This window comes from Schistocerca americana, chromosome 5, assembly GCF_021461395.2.
Source record: "Schistocerca americana isolate TAMUIC-IGC-003095 chromosome 5, iqSchAmer2.1, whole genome shotgun sequence".
In the NCBI taxonomy this organism is placed as follows: domain Eukaryota; kingdom Metazoa; phylum Arthropoda; class Insecta; order Orthoptera; family Acrididae; genus Schistocerca; species Schistocerca americana.
The window spans coordinates 248326815-248339176 of NC_060123.1; the positions used below are offsets into that span (position 1 = coordinate 248326815).

The 12362-nt window shown below is 37.3% G+C and overlaps 1 protein-coding gene across 3 annotated transcripts in view; it reads right to left on the reverse strand.

The window, feature by feature from the left end:
- LOC124615754 (structural maintenance of chromosomes protein 6) overlaps positions 1-12362 on the reverse strand; it is a 188410-nt gene that overhangs the window by 17895 nt on the left and 158153 nt on the right. For all 3 annotated transcript variants that reach the window (XM_047143841.1, XM_047143842.1, XM_047143843.1), the window contains 2 exons: positions 9823-10032; positions 7332-7462 (listed from right to left, as the gene is read on the reverse strand). In XM_047143841.1, coding sequence (XP_046999797.1) covers positions 7332-7462; positions 9823-10032 — 341 coding nt within the window. The remainder of the gene's footprint in view (positions 1-7331; positions 7463-9822; positions 10033-12362) is intronic.

Sequence of the window (12362 nt, forward strand, 5' to 3'; positions counted from 1 at the left end):
ACTTAGTGTTGCTGTACCAAAAAAAAAAAAAAAAAAAAAAAAAAAAAAAAAAAAAAAAAAAAAGCACATGAATGAATAATAATTGGATTTCAGAAGTGATAGGGAGGGGTTCCCCCATGAACCATGGACCTTTCCGTTGGTGGGGAGGCTTGCGTGCCTCAGCGATGCAGATAGTCGTACTGTAGATGCAACCACAACGAAGGGTTATCTGTTGAGGGGCCAGACAAACGTGTGGTTCCTAAAGAGGGGCAAACAGCCTTTTCAGGGGCAACAGTCTGTATGATTGACTGATTTGGCCTTGTAACATCGACCAAAATGGTCTTGCTGTGCTGGTACTGTGAACGGATGAAAGCTAGGGGAAACTACAGCTGTAATTTTTCCTGAGGACATGCTGCTTTAATGTATGGTTAAATGATGATGGCATCCTCTTGGGTAAAATATTCCGGAGGTAAAATAATCCCCCATTCATATCTCCAGGTGGAGACAACTCAGGAGGACATCGTTATCAGCAGAAACAAAACTGGTGTTCTATGGATTGGAGCATGGAATGTCAGATCCCTTAATTGGACAGGTAGGTTAGAAAATTTAAATAGGGAAATGGATAGATTACAGTTAGATATAGTGGGAATTAGTGAAGTTCAGTGGCAGGATGAACAAGACTTCTTGTCAGGTGAATATAGGTTTATAAATACAAAATCAAATATGGGTAATGCAGGAGTAAGGTTAATAATGAATAACAAAATAGGAATGTGGACAAGCTACTATGATCAGCATAGTGAACACATTATTGTAGACAAGATAGACATCAAGCCCACACCTACCACAGTAGTGCAAGTTTATATGCCAACTAGTTCCGCACATGATGAAGAGAATGAAGAAATGTGTGATGCGATAAAAGAATAATTCAGATAGTTAAGGGAGACAAAAATGTAATAGTCATGGGGAACTAGAATAAATATAGTAGGAAAAGGAAGAGAAGGAAAAGTAGTGGGTGAATATGGACTGAGGGTAAGGAATGAAAGACCTAGCTGGCTGGTAGAACTTTGCACACAGCATAACTTAATCATAGATAACACTTGGTTTAAGAATCATAAAAGAAGGTCATATACATGGAAGACACCTGGAGACACTGGAAGGCTTCAGATAGATTACATAGTGGTAAGACAGAGATTTAGGAACCAGGTTTTAAATTGTAAGACATTTCCAGGGGCAGATGTGGACTCATACCACAATTTATTAGTTATGAACTGTGGACTAAAAATGAAGAAACTGCAAAATGATAGAAATTTAAGGATACTGGATAAACTGAAAGAACCAGAGGCTGTAGACAGTTTCAGAGAGAGCATTATGGAACAATTGACAAGAACAGCAGGAAGAGATGCAGTAGAAGAAGAATGAGTAGCTTTGAGAAATGGAATAGTGAAGGCAGCAGAGAATCAAGTAGGTAAAATGACAAGGGCTAGTAGAAATCCATGTGTAATGGAAGAGATATTGAATTTAATTGATGAAAGGAGAAAATACAAAAATGCACTAAGTGAACCAGACGAAAAGGAATATAAATGTCTCTCAAAAATGAGATCGACAGGAGGTGCAAAATGGCTAAGCAGGGATGGCTAGAGGACAAATGTAAAAGATTGTGGAAGCATGTATCACTACTTCCTAAAGGAAAATTGAAGAGATGTTTGGAGAAATGACAACCATCTGTATGAATATCAAGAGCTCAGATGGAATACCAGTCCTAAGCAAAGAAGGGAGAGCAGAAATGTGGAAGGAGTATATAGAGTGTCTATACAAGGGTGATGTAACTGAGGGCAATATTATGGAAATGGAAGAGGACAGAGATGAAGATGAAATGGGAGATATGATACTGTGTGAAGACTTTGACAGAGCACTGAAAGACCTATGACAAAACAAGACCCCAGAAGTAGGCAACATTCCATTAGAACTACTGATAGCCTTGGGAGAGCCAGCTATGACAAAACTCTTCCATCTGGTATATGACAAAACTCTTCCATCTGGTAAGAAAGATGTTTTACACAGGCAAAATACCTTCAGATTTTAAGAAGGATATGATAATTCCAATCCCAAAGAAAGCAGGTGCTGACAGGTGTGAAAATTACTGAACTACCAGTTTAATAAGTCACAGTTGCAAAATACTAACACAAATTCTTGACAGACAAATGGAAAAACTGGTAGAAGCCAACCTTGGGGAAGATCAGTTTGGATTCCATCGAAATGTTGGAACACACGAGGCAATACTGATCCTACAACTTATCTTAGAAGATAAGTTAAGGAAAAGTAAACCTATGTTTGTAGCATTTGTAGACTTAGAAAACTTTTGACTATGTTGACTGGAATACTCTCCTTTAAATTCTGAAGTTGGCAGGAGTAAAATACAGGGAGCAAAAGACTATTTACAATTTGTACAGAAACCAGATGGCAGTTGCAGTGGTTGAGAAGGCAGTGAGACAGGGTTGTAGCCTATCTCTGATGTTATTCAATCTGTTTATTGAGCAAACAGTAAAGGAAACTAAAGAAAAATTTGGAGTAGGAATTAAAATCCATGGAGAAGCAATAAAAACTTTGATGTTTGCTGATGACATAGTAACTCTGTCTGTCTGGAAGAGCAGCTGAACGGAATGGACAGTGCCTAGAAAGGAAGATATAAGTTTTGCTACTTTGGAAGCAAAATAACTGATGACTGTCGAAGTAGAAGGGATATAAAACGTAGACTGTCTACGGCAAGGAAAGCGTTTCTGAAGAAGAGATATTTGTTAACATTGAGTATGGATTTAAGTGTCAGGAAGTCCTTTCTGAAAGTATTTGTATGGAATGTAGCCATGTATGGAAGTGAAACATGGATGATAACTAGTTTAGACAAGAGAATAGAAGTTTTTGAAATGGGGTTCTACAGAAGAATGCTCAAGATTAGAAGGGGAGATCACGTAACTAATGAAGAGGCACTGAATAGAATTGGGGAGAAGAGCAATTTGTGGCAGAACTTGACTAGAAGAAGGGATCGGTTGGTAGGCAACGTTCTGAGGCATCAAGAGATCACCAATTTAGTGTTGGATGGCAGCATGGATGGAAAAAATCGTAGAGGGAGACCAAGGGCCGACTGCACCAATGCCAATTAAATGTTAACTGCGGTCAAGTCAGCATTTAATCCTGATTAACTCGATATTTGGCTGCGGGATGTAGGTTGCAGTAGTTATTCAGAGATGAAGAGGCTTGCACAGGATAGAGTAGCATAGAGAGCTGCATCAAACCAGTGTCTGGACTGAAGACAACAACAACAACAACAACAACAACAACAGAGAGGGGTTCAGAATATCCCCAACACCTTTTCTCTATTATCAAATTAACTATACATTGATGCCTCAGGTTGTGTCCTACTAACCAATCCCTCCTGTTTCAAGTTGGGTCATCAATTCCTGTTTCACACAATTCTGTACCTACTATTTCTGTACTTATTCCATCAGCCCATCTAATCTTTAGCATTCTTCTACAGCACCACAGTTTGAAAACTTTTAATATAATTGCAATTGTAAACATGGACAACCATCAGCTTAGAATGGAATGACAACAACGAAAATTTGTACCGGACCAGGAATCGAATCTGGGTATCTCCTTATTGCGAGCAGTGGCCTTACCATTTGGTTACCCGTGCATGACTCACAGCCAGACCCAAACTTCCCTGTGGCATCAACCATGTATCTACAATGTGTACTTGTGCATCCATTATGTACATTCCCATTTAGGGAAGACATTTTACTTGAAAGTCGCTTGCCCAGTGTCGATGTGTACAATTAACGCATTTTATAAAAGATGGAATCGCCACAGTGCCTCTTCCTTTGGACATACTTGCATAGGTACGTTGCATAATAATTCAGAATAACACAGGCACTGCAATATCATATTTAAAAAGCTTCTGCTTTCTTTCTGTCCAAATGTTTGTCATTCGGGTTCACTTTGGTACCAGCTACACTCCTGACAAACACCTTCAGAGAAGTCTACCTAATACTTAAATTTTAATAGAGGTTAGGCCCCGCTTCCACAATCAAAGAATTTGTCAAACTACTATGTTCGCCAAATATCTGACTTTGTGCAGCACTGTTTGACATTTTTGTCACACACAGAGCATGTAGGAGAGAAATTTTGATTGATGGAAAATTTGCCAAGATGATGCACTTTGGATGTGTTGATGTTTCTCCAGATATGTTTTGTGAAAAAGAGTTTAGATTAATCTACCGCACTGTATTATGAGTTTCCAGAACAATGGAAACTATTAACAAGGTTAAAAACTAAATAGCACTGGCAATTAGCAAACTAGTGAATAGTGGACATGTCAAATTTTCCCAGCCATATAGTATGCACGTAAAAGTTAAGAAGAAAATCAATATTCTACACGCAACATACAAATGGGAGAGGAAAATAAACAAATAAATATCGAAGCTCTCCAGTTCTTCCATGGTGCTGTATGCTATATGTTCCCATGTTGTGATGAACTGTCATTAGAGGACCAAGAAGAAGAGAATAATTTTTCACATAGTTATATCTTCTTTTTCCAATGTGAGGGCAAAGTAACTCTAAACAAGTTATTAAAAAGTTTTGTCCACTGCCAAAGCTGAGTGTGAGCATGTTGGAATGCCATGCAAGGGGCCCAGGTTCAATTCCTGGCTGGGGCGGAGGTTTTCTCCACCCGAGTGTTGCTTTCTCCATTTCATTCTCATCGACATGTAAGTCACCAAATTGGCCCCATCCAAGAAGACTTGCACTAAGTGGCTCGGTCCCTGCAGGTGGAGCTCCTGGCCTAGCCACACATCTAATCATTAAAAGTTTCACTGTCTATTCAGAGAAAGTTAGTGTAATCATAAGGGCCCAAGTGTAACATTTCCTTTAACAGGTTTTCACATACATATTTCTCCCTCAATTTAAACCATTCCCTAGACTAGAGCCTTCTTCTTCTCCCCCCCCCCCCCCCTTTCTTCTTCTTCTTCTTCTTCTTCTTCTCCTTCTCCTCCTCCTCTAAACAGAGTGCCAGAGTCAATGCTAGATATGTTTTATGTGAATTTTAGCCAATCCCACTAATGTCAAAATACATATAAAAAAATGTCTGCTTCAAGAGTGAGGTTAAACTGACAAATTTGCTGGCTCATGTGTGGGCTTGTTTGACAAATCTATGGATAGATAACAGCAAAATTTGACAAGTTTGATCATCTACAGGGGACTTTAACAAATTCCTCTGTTTCAGAAATTCCTTTTTTGCTTTAATCGGTCATTAATGTCCTCTTTACTGTGGCTGAAGTCAAGTTTTTTGCTGTCCAAATGAAGACCTCATCTATTACTATTAGTGCCCCATTTCCTAATCTAATTCCCTCAACATCTCCTGACACCTGACTCATTCCTTTACCCTTGTTTTCCTTTGATTGATGTTCATCTTGTAATATCTCTCAAGACACTATCCATTCCATTCAACTGCTCTTTCTTGTCCTTTGCTGTCTCTGACAGAGTTACATAATCTGCAAACCTCAACTTTTTAATTTCTTTTTCCTGAAATGTCGGGGATAGGCTACAACCCTGTCTCACTCCCTTTTCAACCACTGTTTCATTTTAACATACTTCAACTCTTATAACTCTAATTTGGTTTTTGTACAAGTTGCAAATAATCTTTCACTCTCTGTATTTTATCTCTGCTGTCTTCTGAATTTCAAAGAGTGTATTTCAGTCAGCACTGTCAAAAGCTGTATCTAGATCTACAAGTGCTATAAATGTACATCTGACTTTGTTCAACCAATCTTCTAATGTAATTCACAGGGTTAGTATTGGCTCATGTGTACCTATATTTCTCTGGAATCCACACTGATCTTTCCCAAGATATGTTTTTACCCGTTCTTTCAGTCTTCTGCAAATAATTTGATCAATATTTTGCAACTATGACTTATTAAACTTACGGTTCAGTAATGTCCACATCTATCAGCACTTACCTTCTTTGGAATTGGAATTATTAGGTTCTTCTTAAGGTCTGAGGGTATTTTCTTAGTCTCATGTAACATGCACACCAGTAGGTTAGTTTTGGTGGGGCTAGCTCCCCCGCAAACCTCCATAATTCTAATGGAAAGTGTGGTCTTTCCCACAGGCTTTGTTTCCACTTATGTCTTTCAGTGATATGTCAAATTCTTTTCACAATATCACACTCCCATCTCATCTTCACCTCCTTCCTCTTCTCTTTCTATAATATTGTCTTCAAGTTTGTTCCATTTATACAGAGCCTCTTTCTACTCCTTCCAACTTTCAGCTTTCCCTTCTTTGCTTAGTACTGGCCTACCTTCTGAGCTCTTGATACTCATTCACCTGGTTTTCTTTTCTCCAAAGGTCCCTCTAATTTTTCTATAAGAAGCATCTATATTTCTTCAACTTATGCATGTTTCTACAGTCTTGTATTTGTGTCCTAACAATTATTGCTCAGCAACTCTGAATTTTCTGTCAATTTCAATTTTAAGTGTATTCCCTTCGGCCTGCTTCACTGGGTACATTTTTACATTTTATTCTTTTGTCGATTAAATCTAATACCTTCTGTGCTATCCAAGGACTGTAGCAGTCACCACTGCTTGGGACTGTAGGTGCCTGCAAAAGTGACAACTACATCAACGAAGCTGTGGAACTAGAAGTGGTAATTTCCCTTCAGCACACTCCTGCAGCTTTATTCCAACAGGCCAATACTCATCTAAGCAATGGACAGAAAACTCTAAAGACATCTTCCCCACAAAACAGATACACCTTCTTCCTTGGCCAATCCATTCATTCACCAAGCATGTCATACAGCAAACCAATTTCCTCAACTGGCAATTACTTCTCCAGAAACAATTCAAGTTTGGACTATGGCAGAAACTGCAGTGTGTCAAGCCTCAGACACATATTTAGTCTGCCTGATAAGGTGCACGATGTGTGGAGCAGCATGTAGTCACTTTAATAAAACACTGATTGTGGACAGACAGTATTTTCTTGCTCTGTACATTTTATCATTTGACAATGGATCATACATAACCAAAATTCTATTCAATTTTGATTATTCCTTCATGGTACAGAGAAATTTCCACATGCACTTTTGAGGAAATCACAAACTGTTTTAAATCACAGCTCAACTGAGTCTATGCTGAAAAAGATGTGTATCTATACAAGTATATAAAAAAGATTTCATTAGAATCACTAGAAAATATACCAGAATATGGGCACAAGGGTACCAAGACTCTTAAAGCAGCAATGAAGACTGGGAACCCACTAATTTGAAAAGAAAACCATAGTTTAATATTTATGAAACTAGAACTCACCAGTGAATGGTTAAATCTTTCCCCGTCTTCACAGATGACGTGTCTTGAGGAGTTAAAAATACATACTGGAATCCATTACTATTGGCATGGAACAGTAGCAAGTCCATAACAATCTGTCTGTTAACCTTGTCCTGTTGGAAAAGATTTGATGATAAAGTTATACACCAATTACAGAAACTGTTTACGTTATGAAATATTATGAGAATTTCTCACACAATCCAAGCTTAATGGCTAACCCTAATGATTACCTAACCATTTATTTTCGCAATGCAGTGAAGTAGAAAAATATCAAATGTTGCACTCATAAACTACTATACATGTTAAAATGACAGTGAGGAGAAACTTAGTTGCTTTGTTCTACATAAATGAACAGTCTAGTAGCACAGTTTTCTCAGATTGTCCATTATCGGACAGAACATTAGTTGGAAATGTATTAACAGCTGATCCTAAACCTTACATGTGAAGCTACAAAAAGCTATAAACAGTGCATAAAATACATATACAAAACTTAAGATTGACTTTATTATGAAAATGTGTGCAGTTACCTACAAAGTTTTAATCTTCTATTCCTATGACCAGAGACCTATTCTGAAAGAGAACAGAGATTTACTTCCACTTTTGCCTTCTATTAGGCTCTCAGGACAGCATTGTCAACCATTCTAAAGCTGTACCGTCCAGTCCAGAGGCAGACAATGGATGATGGAAGTTAAGTACTTACATACTTCAACAATATTTCAAATTGCCAGACCAAAAGAAAAGACAATTTAAGCAACTTTGCATAACAAATATTTATTTCCACTCCCCTCATGTTCTGTTTGTTAGTTCCATTTGTTGGTAAAACTTATTAGTTTTAAAAACTTATTAGTTTTAAAGTCAAATCATTTATTGTAGTTTTAAGTGAACCCCACACGAAAATACTTTTTACATGATCAAACAGCAAATTTGGCAGATGTTAGAATAAATTCAAACATTAGTCCCATGTTTCTAAAAATGGGGGCATTGTAGCGTGGCCTGTCAGAGACTCGACAGTGCGGGAGAAGGCAGTATTTTGGTACACTATAAACTTATATGTCAATGACAACAGTTCTATAGTACATAAACACAAGATATGAACGTTGTCAATGTCTGTACAACATAAAGCAACACTTTAAACAATCCCACCTTCTGGAAACATTTCCCAACAATCTACCAACATTTTAAATTGCTTAGTAATCAACATTTTCTCGATTAGTGCTAGTGTACTTCCCTAAGCCTACTAATGTTTCCAAAACTATATATTTTTAGGCGAGACTGCTTTTATACCAAACACATAGCTCTTTTAACAAATTAGATTCCATTTATTACTGGAAGTAACTTGCCTACATTGCTATCATCTCTAACAGTATCTAACTCAATCTTATTCCTCCTGTTCATGGGGCCACCTTACAGATAGCTACTCAACCGTGGAACGAGATATAACAAGAAACAGATCAATTTCGTTTAAACCATTATTCGATGAATAACATGAAACGTCATAAAAACAAGCACTTTTTCCTGTTCCTAAATATAAATCATTCTATATTTTAGGACATAAGTGATGACTGGTAGTTATTTAATGTTAAAATTAGATACTGTCTTTTTACTCAGAGTTCATGTGTATTTCAACTAGTTTAAAGAAATAGTTCAATTTCCATGTTAAGAAATGAGAATACAGGTGTTTCGTGTTTGTGCACTGCCGACCTCAACGATTAAACCATACTGTGTACAGTATCATTGTGGTAGTAATGGCTGAATGCTGTGTTTCATTACTGGTAATGCGTATTTTTGTTACAAGAGTGCCACTATTGAAAATATAAATGCATTACGTGATTTAAATTTCAATTAGGCATCACAGTGTAAACTTAGCTTTTGGCAAACATTGCAATAGCAGAATTTCACTGGATTCTGTATGGTGGTGGGAGGAACCTAAACAGACCCACAAAACAGTCATGAACCTTTCCTCCACAATCCTTAGCCTCAGTACACAGAAAACGGTGGTCGAAAACACAAAAAAAGAAATATGGCACTCTGTATCCAAAAACTTACATGTGCCATATTATCATGGGATTGGCAGAAAGAAACATATTGTACTGTGAAGACAGCAATGTGTGTGTGTGTGTGTGTGTGTGTGTGTGTGTGTGTGTGTGTGTGTGTAAAGAGAGTGATGCATTGACTTTTCCTGTGTATGAATAATTTATAGCTTGTTTTGGACATGAAAAAAGAAAATGCCAAATTCATTCACAATATCACTTATGATCTTGGTACTAAATAAGAGCATATACTAAATACAATTAGTAGGACTTAAGTTGTAAAAACTGTTAAGGATGGAGAGACTGTAAAAAAACACTATTACAAAAAGATTTAGAAATCAATCACAGTATCAAAGTGCTTTAAAAAACACATTAGCATGAGGTAAAATAATTGTAAGTTAAAATTGTGTTTATTTGACCCAATTTCCTGTATGGAGACTTACCATAAATACATCAAATTCATCCAAGAAATAAAATGGTGGTTCAGCAACAGCCCAGAGAGACAAAATTAAGCCCACAGTTGAAAATGATCTTTCACCACCAGACAATGATTTTACATCTTTACCAACCATTTGGTTTTCATCTTTACCAGTAGCAGATGGAGATGCTCTCACATACATTTTGCCGGCCACATCATCAACTTCAATTTTTCCCTAGAAATAGACATCTAATATTAGAATGAACTATGATGTGATGAAATACTTCAACCGAATAAATAGCTACAGCTGTTCTACATAATTTTATTAGTGCACCAACATTTGAGTATAAAAGCAACAAAATAATATATGTGAATAATCTGTGCCATTGAATAATCCGCGCACCCTAATTTTAAGTGGGTGGGGAGGGGGAATAGTGGCTTTAATTTGTATTTTATTCACAGAAAATATATTCTAACGTAATGATTCATCATCACTTTCATCATCATCACTAGAGAAAGAATGTGAAAGAATAATTGTTGTTGTCACCATCTTCCCATAGAGTGCCGACTCGGTTTCATCCAGTGAATTTATGAACCAGATATTTTTAAGAATTTTCCACCAGTGGTAGTGGAATGGAGTCTCAGGCTCATTTCACCCACTCACAAATCTGGGAGAAAACCACCCACCTGATTTTTCTACTTTGTGCGAACTTGTGGTTTTCATTGGCCATCCATCGCGTGTGTCGCTGCTTAAGTGCAGCTTTGAATGATTTATACACACATCTAGTGGTTGCAGGCCAGATGCTAGGCCTCCAGGGATAATGACAAAGTCACTTTTCCCTTTTTGTAGCTTGTCTCACACTTCCTCAGATATATGTCTGCAGAAGCTGTCCAGAACCAAAATATTACATAAATTCAGTAACACACCAGACAGATGTTGCCAAACATGCATCATCCAGTCAACCACAAGGTCACTGTTCAGCCATCCTCTTGGGTTTACTCTCACAATATGCGTTTCACTGATATTTTCAGAATAGTTTTCCTTTTAAATATCATGTAAGGTGGTAGCCTTTTTCCATCACCAGTACACACAACATCACTGTACACCTTTGCTTCTCATTGCCGCCAGTTCATATCATGGCACTGGATTCCCCTTTCCTGCTCACGGTGCTATCAAGTGGCATCTCAAAATAGATCACAATAGACTGGCACAAATCATTCATGTGGCAATAAAAATTCACTACCTTTTCCTCATAATTGCCTGGAAACCATTGAGCAATGATAGTTCTCCTCCGGAAGCCAAATCCATTTCGATTGGAAAATCTTTACAGATAGCTATGGTGAAACTGGTGATGCCTTCTTCCTTGGCAAAGCCAATGCTTTGAGGTGGCACATTTCACTAGTCACTAGGTATCCATATTGTCATTTATCATCCACATAATTGCAGACCCTTTTTTAGTGGTCCAGATGCTCAGCTTTCTGGCTGTGAAATGCCTGGTGATTACTGTTTGTTTCTTGAAGTCGTATTTTGTTTTTTCGCCAGTCACAAATATGACTCTTGCTCACGTCGTACTTTCTTCCCATTGCTCAGTTTCGAACATTCTCTGCCACAACAATTTTAAGATTTTCTGTAGCTGTGTAAGAGCGATAACAAGAACTTGTAGCCATAATTAACAAGTTAATACATGCTTCTAAAGCATCACAGACTGAGGCTGCAATAATGCTATAGTACAATGAGATCTATTTTGGTGGCGAAGCACCCCAGTATTTCGTCCTTCAATTTGAGAAAAAATATGCACTGATTAATTGCATATATATTTCCATACTTTATGAACAAGAAAGTTTAGATCATGTTTTTTAACAATTAGTACTGGTTTCACCCAAATTAGTTATCGTTCACCTTCAGATTGAAAACTAAAACACAGGACTGCTGGTACCACCATTGTCAGCTGGTGTGTGTTGTTAGTGCTACCAGTAGCAGCAGTGAAGTCTTTGTGTACTTTAGTTTTAAATCTGAAGAGGTTTAATTTCACCGAAACCTGTAAGACAGTTAAAGAAGAACTTGATCTAGACTGCTTTATTCATAAAATAACTTGTTTCCTGCAACAAAATACTGCCCTTTTGTCACTTATTTTTACAACAAAAATTACTCCATGAAATGAGTTAGTATATTCTGCATATAGTTGAGTGCAATTTTCATAAGCAAACAGAAAATGTAAAACATAGTTAATGAAATGTTAGGATACTCACTGAAAGATTGTGAAAGAAATAATTCTAAACATTAAAGATATGATAAACAAATGTAATGTTACTACTAAAACTAATTTGTATAGAATGGATAATAAAAAACAAGGTTGGCCACCAGAATGGTGGTATTCTGATTAACACCAACTGAACCGTTAAGTCCAGTCACTGGCTTTGACTCATTTACATAGGTTGGAACTACTTTACAGCCTCCACTCAGTAAACTCTGTCAAAACCACAGAGCACATTACGCAAATCTTCATTTCAACTACATGCAACTTGCTTCATTTGGTACAGCAGCAGGAAAATGTCAGTAGCAAA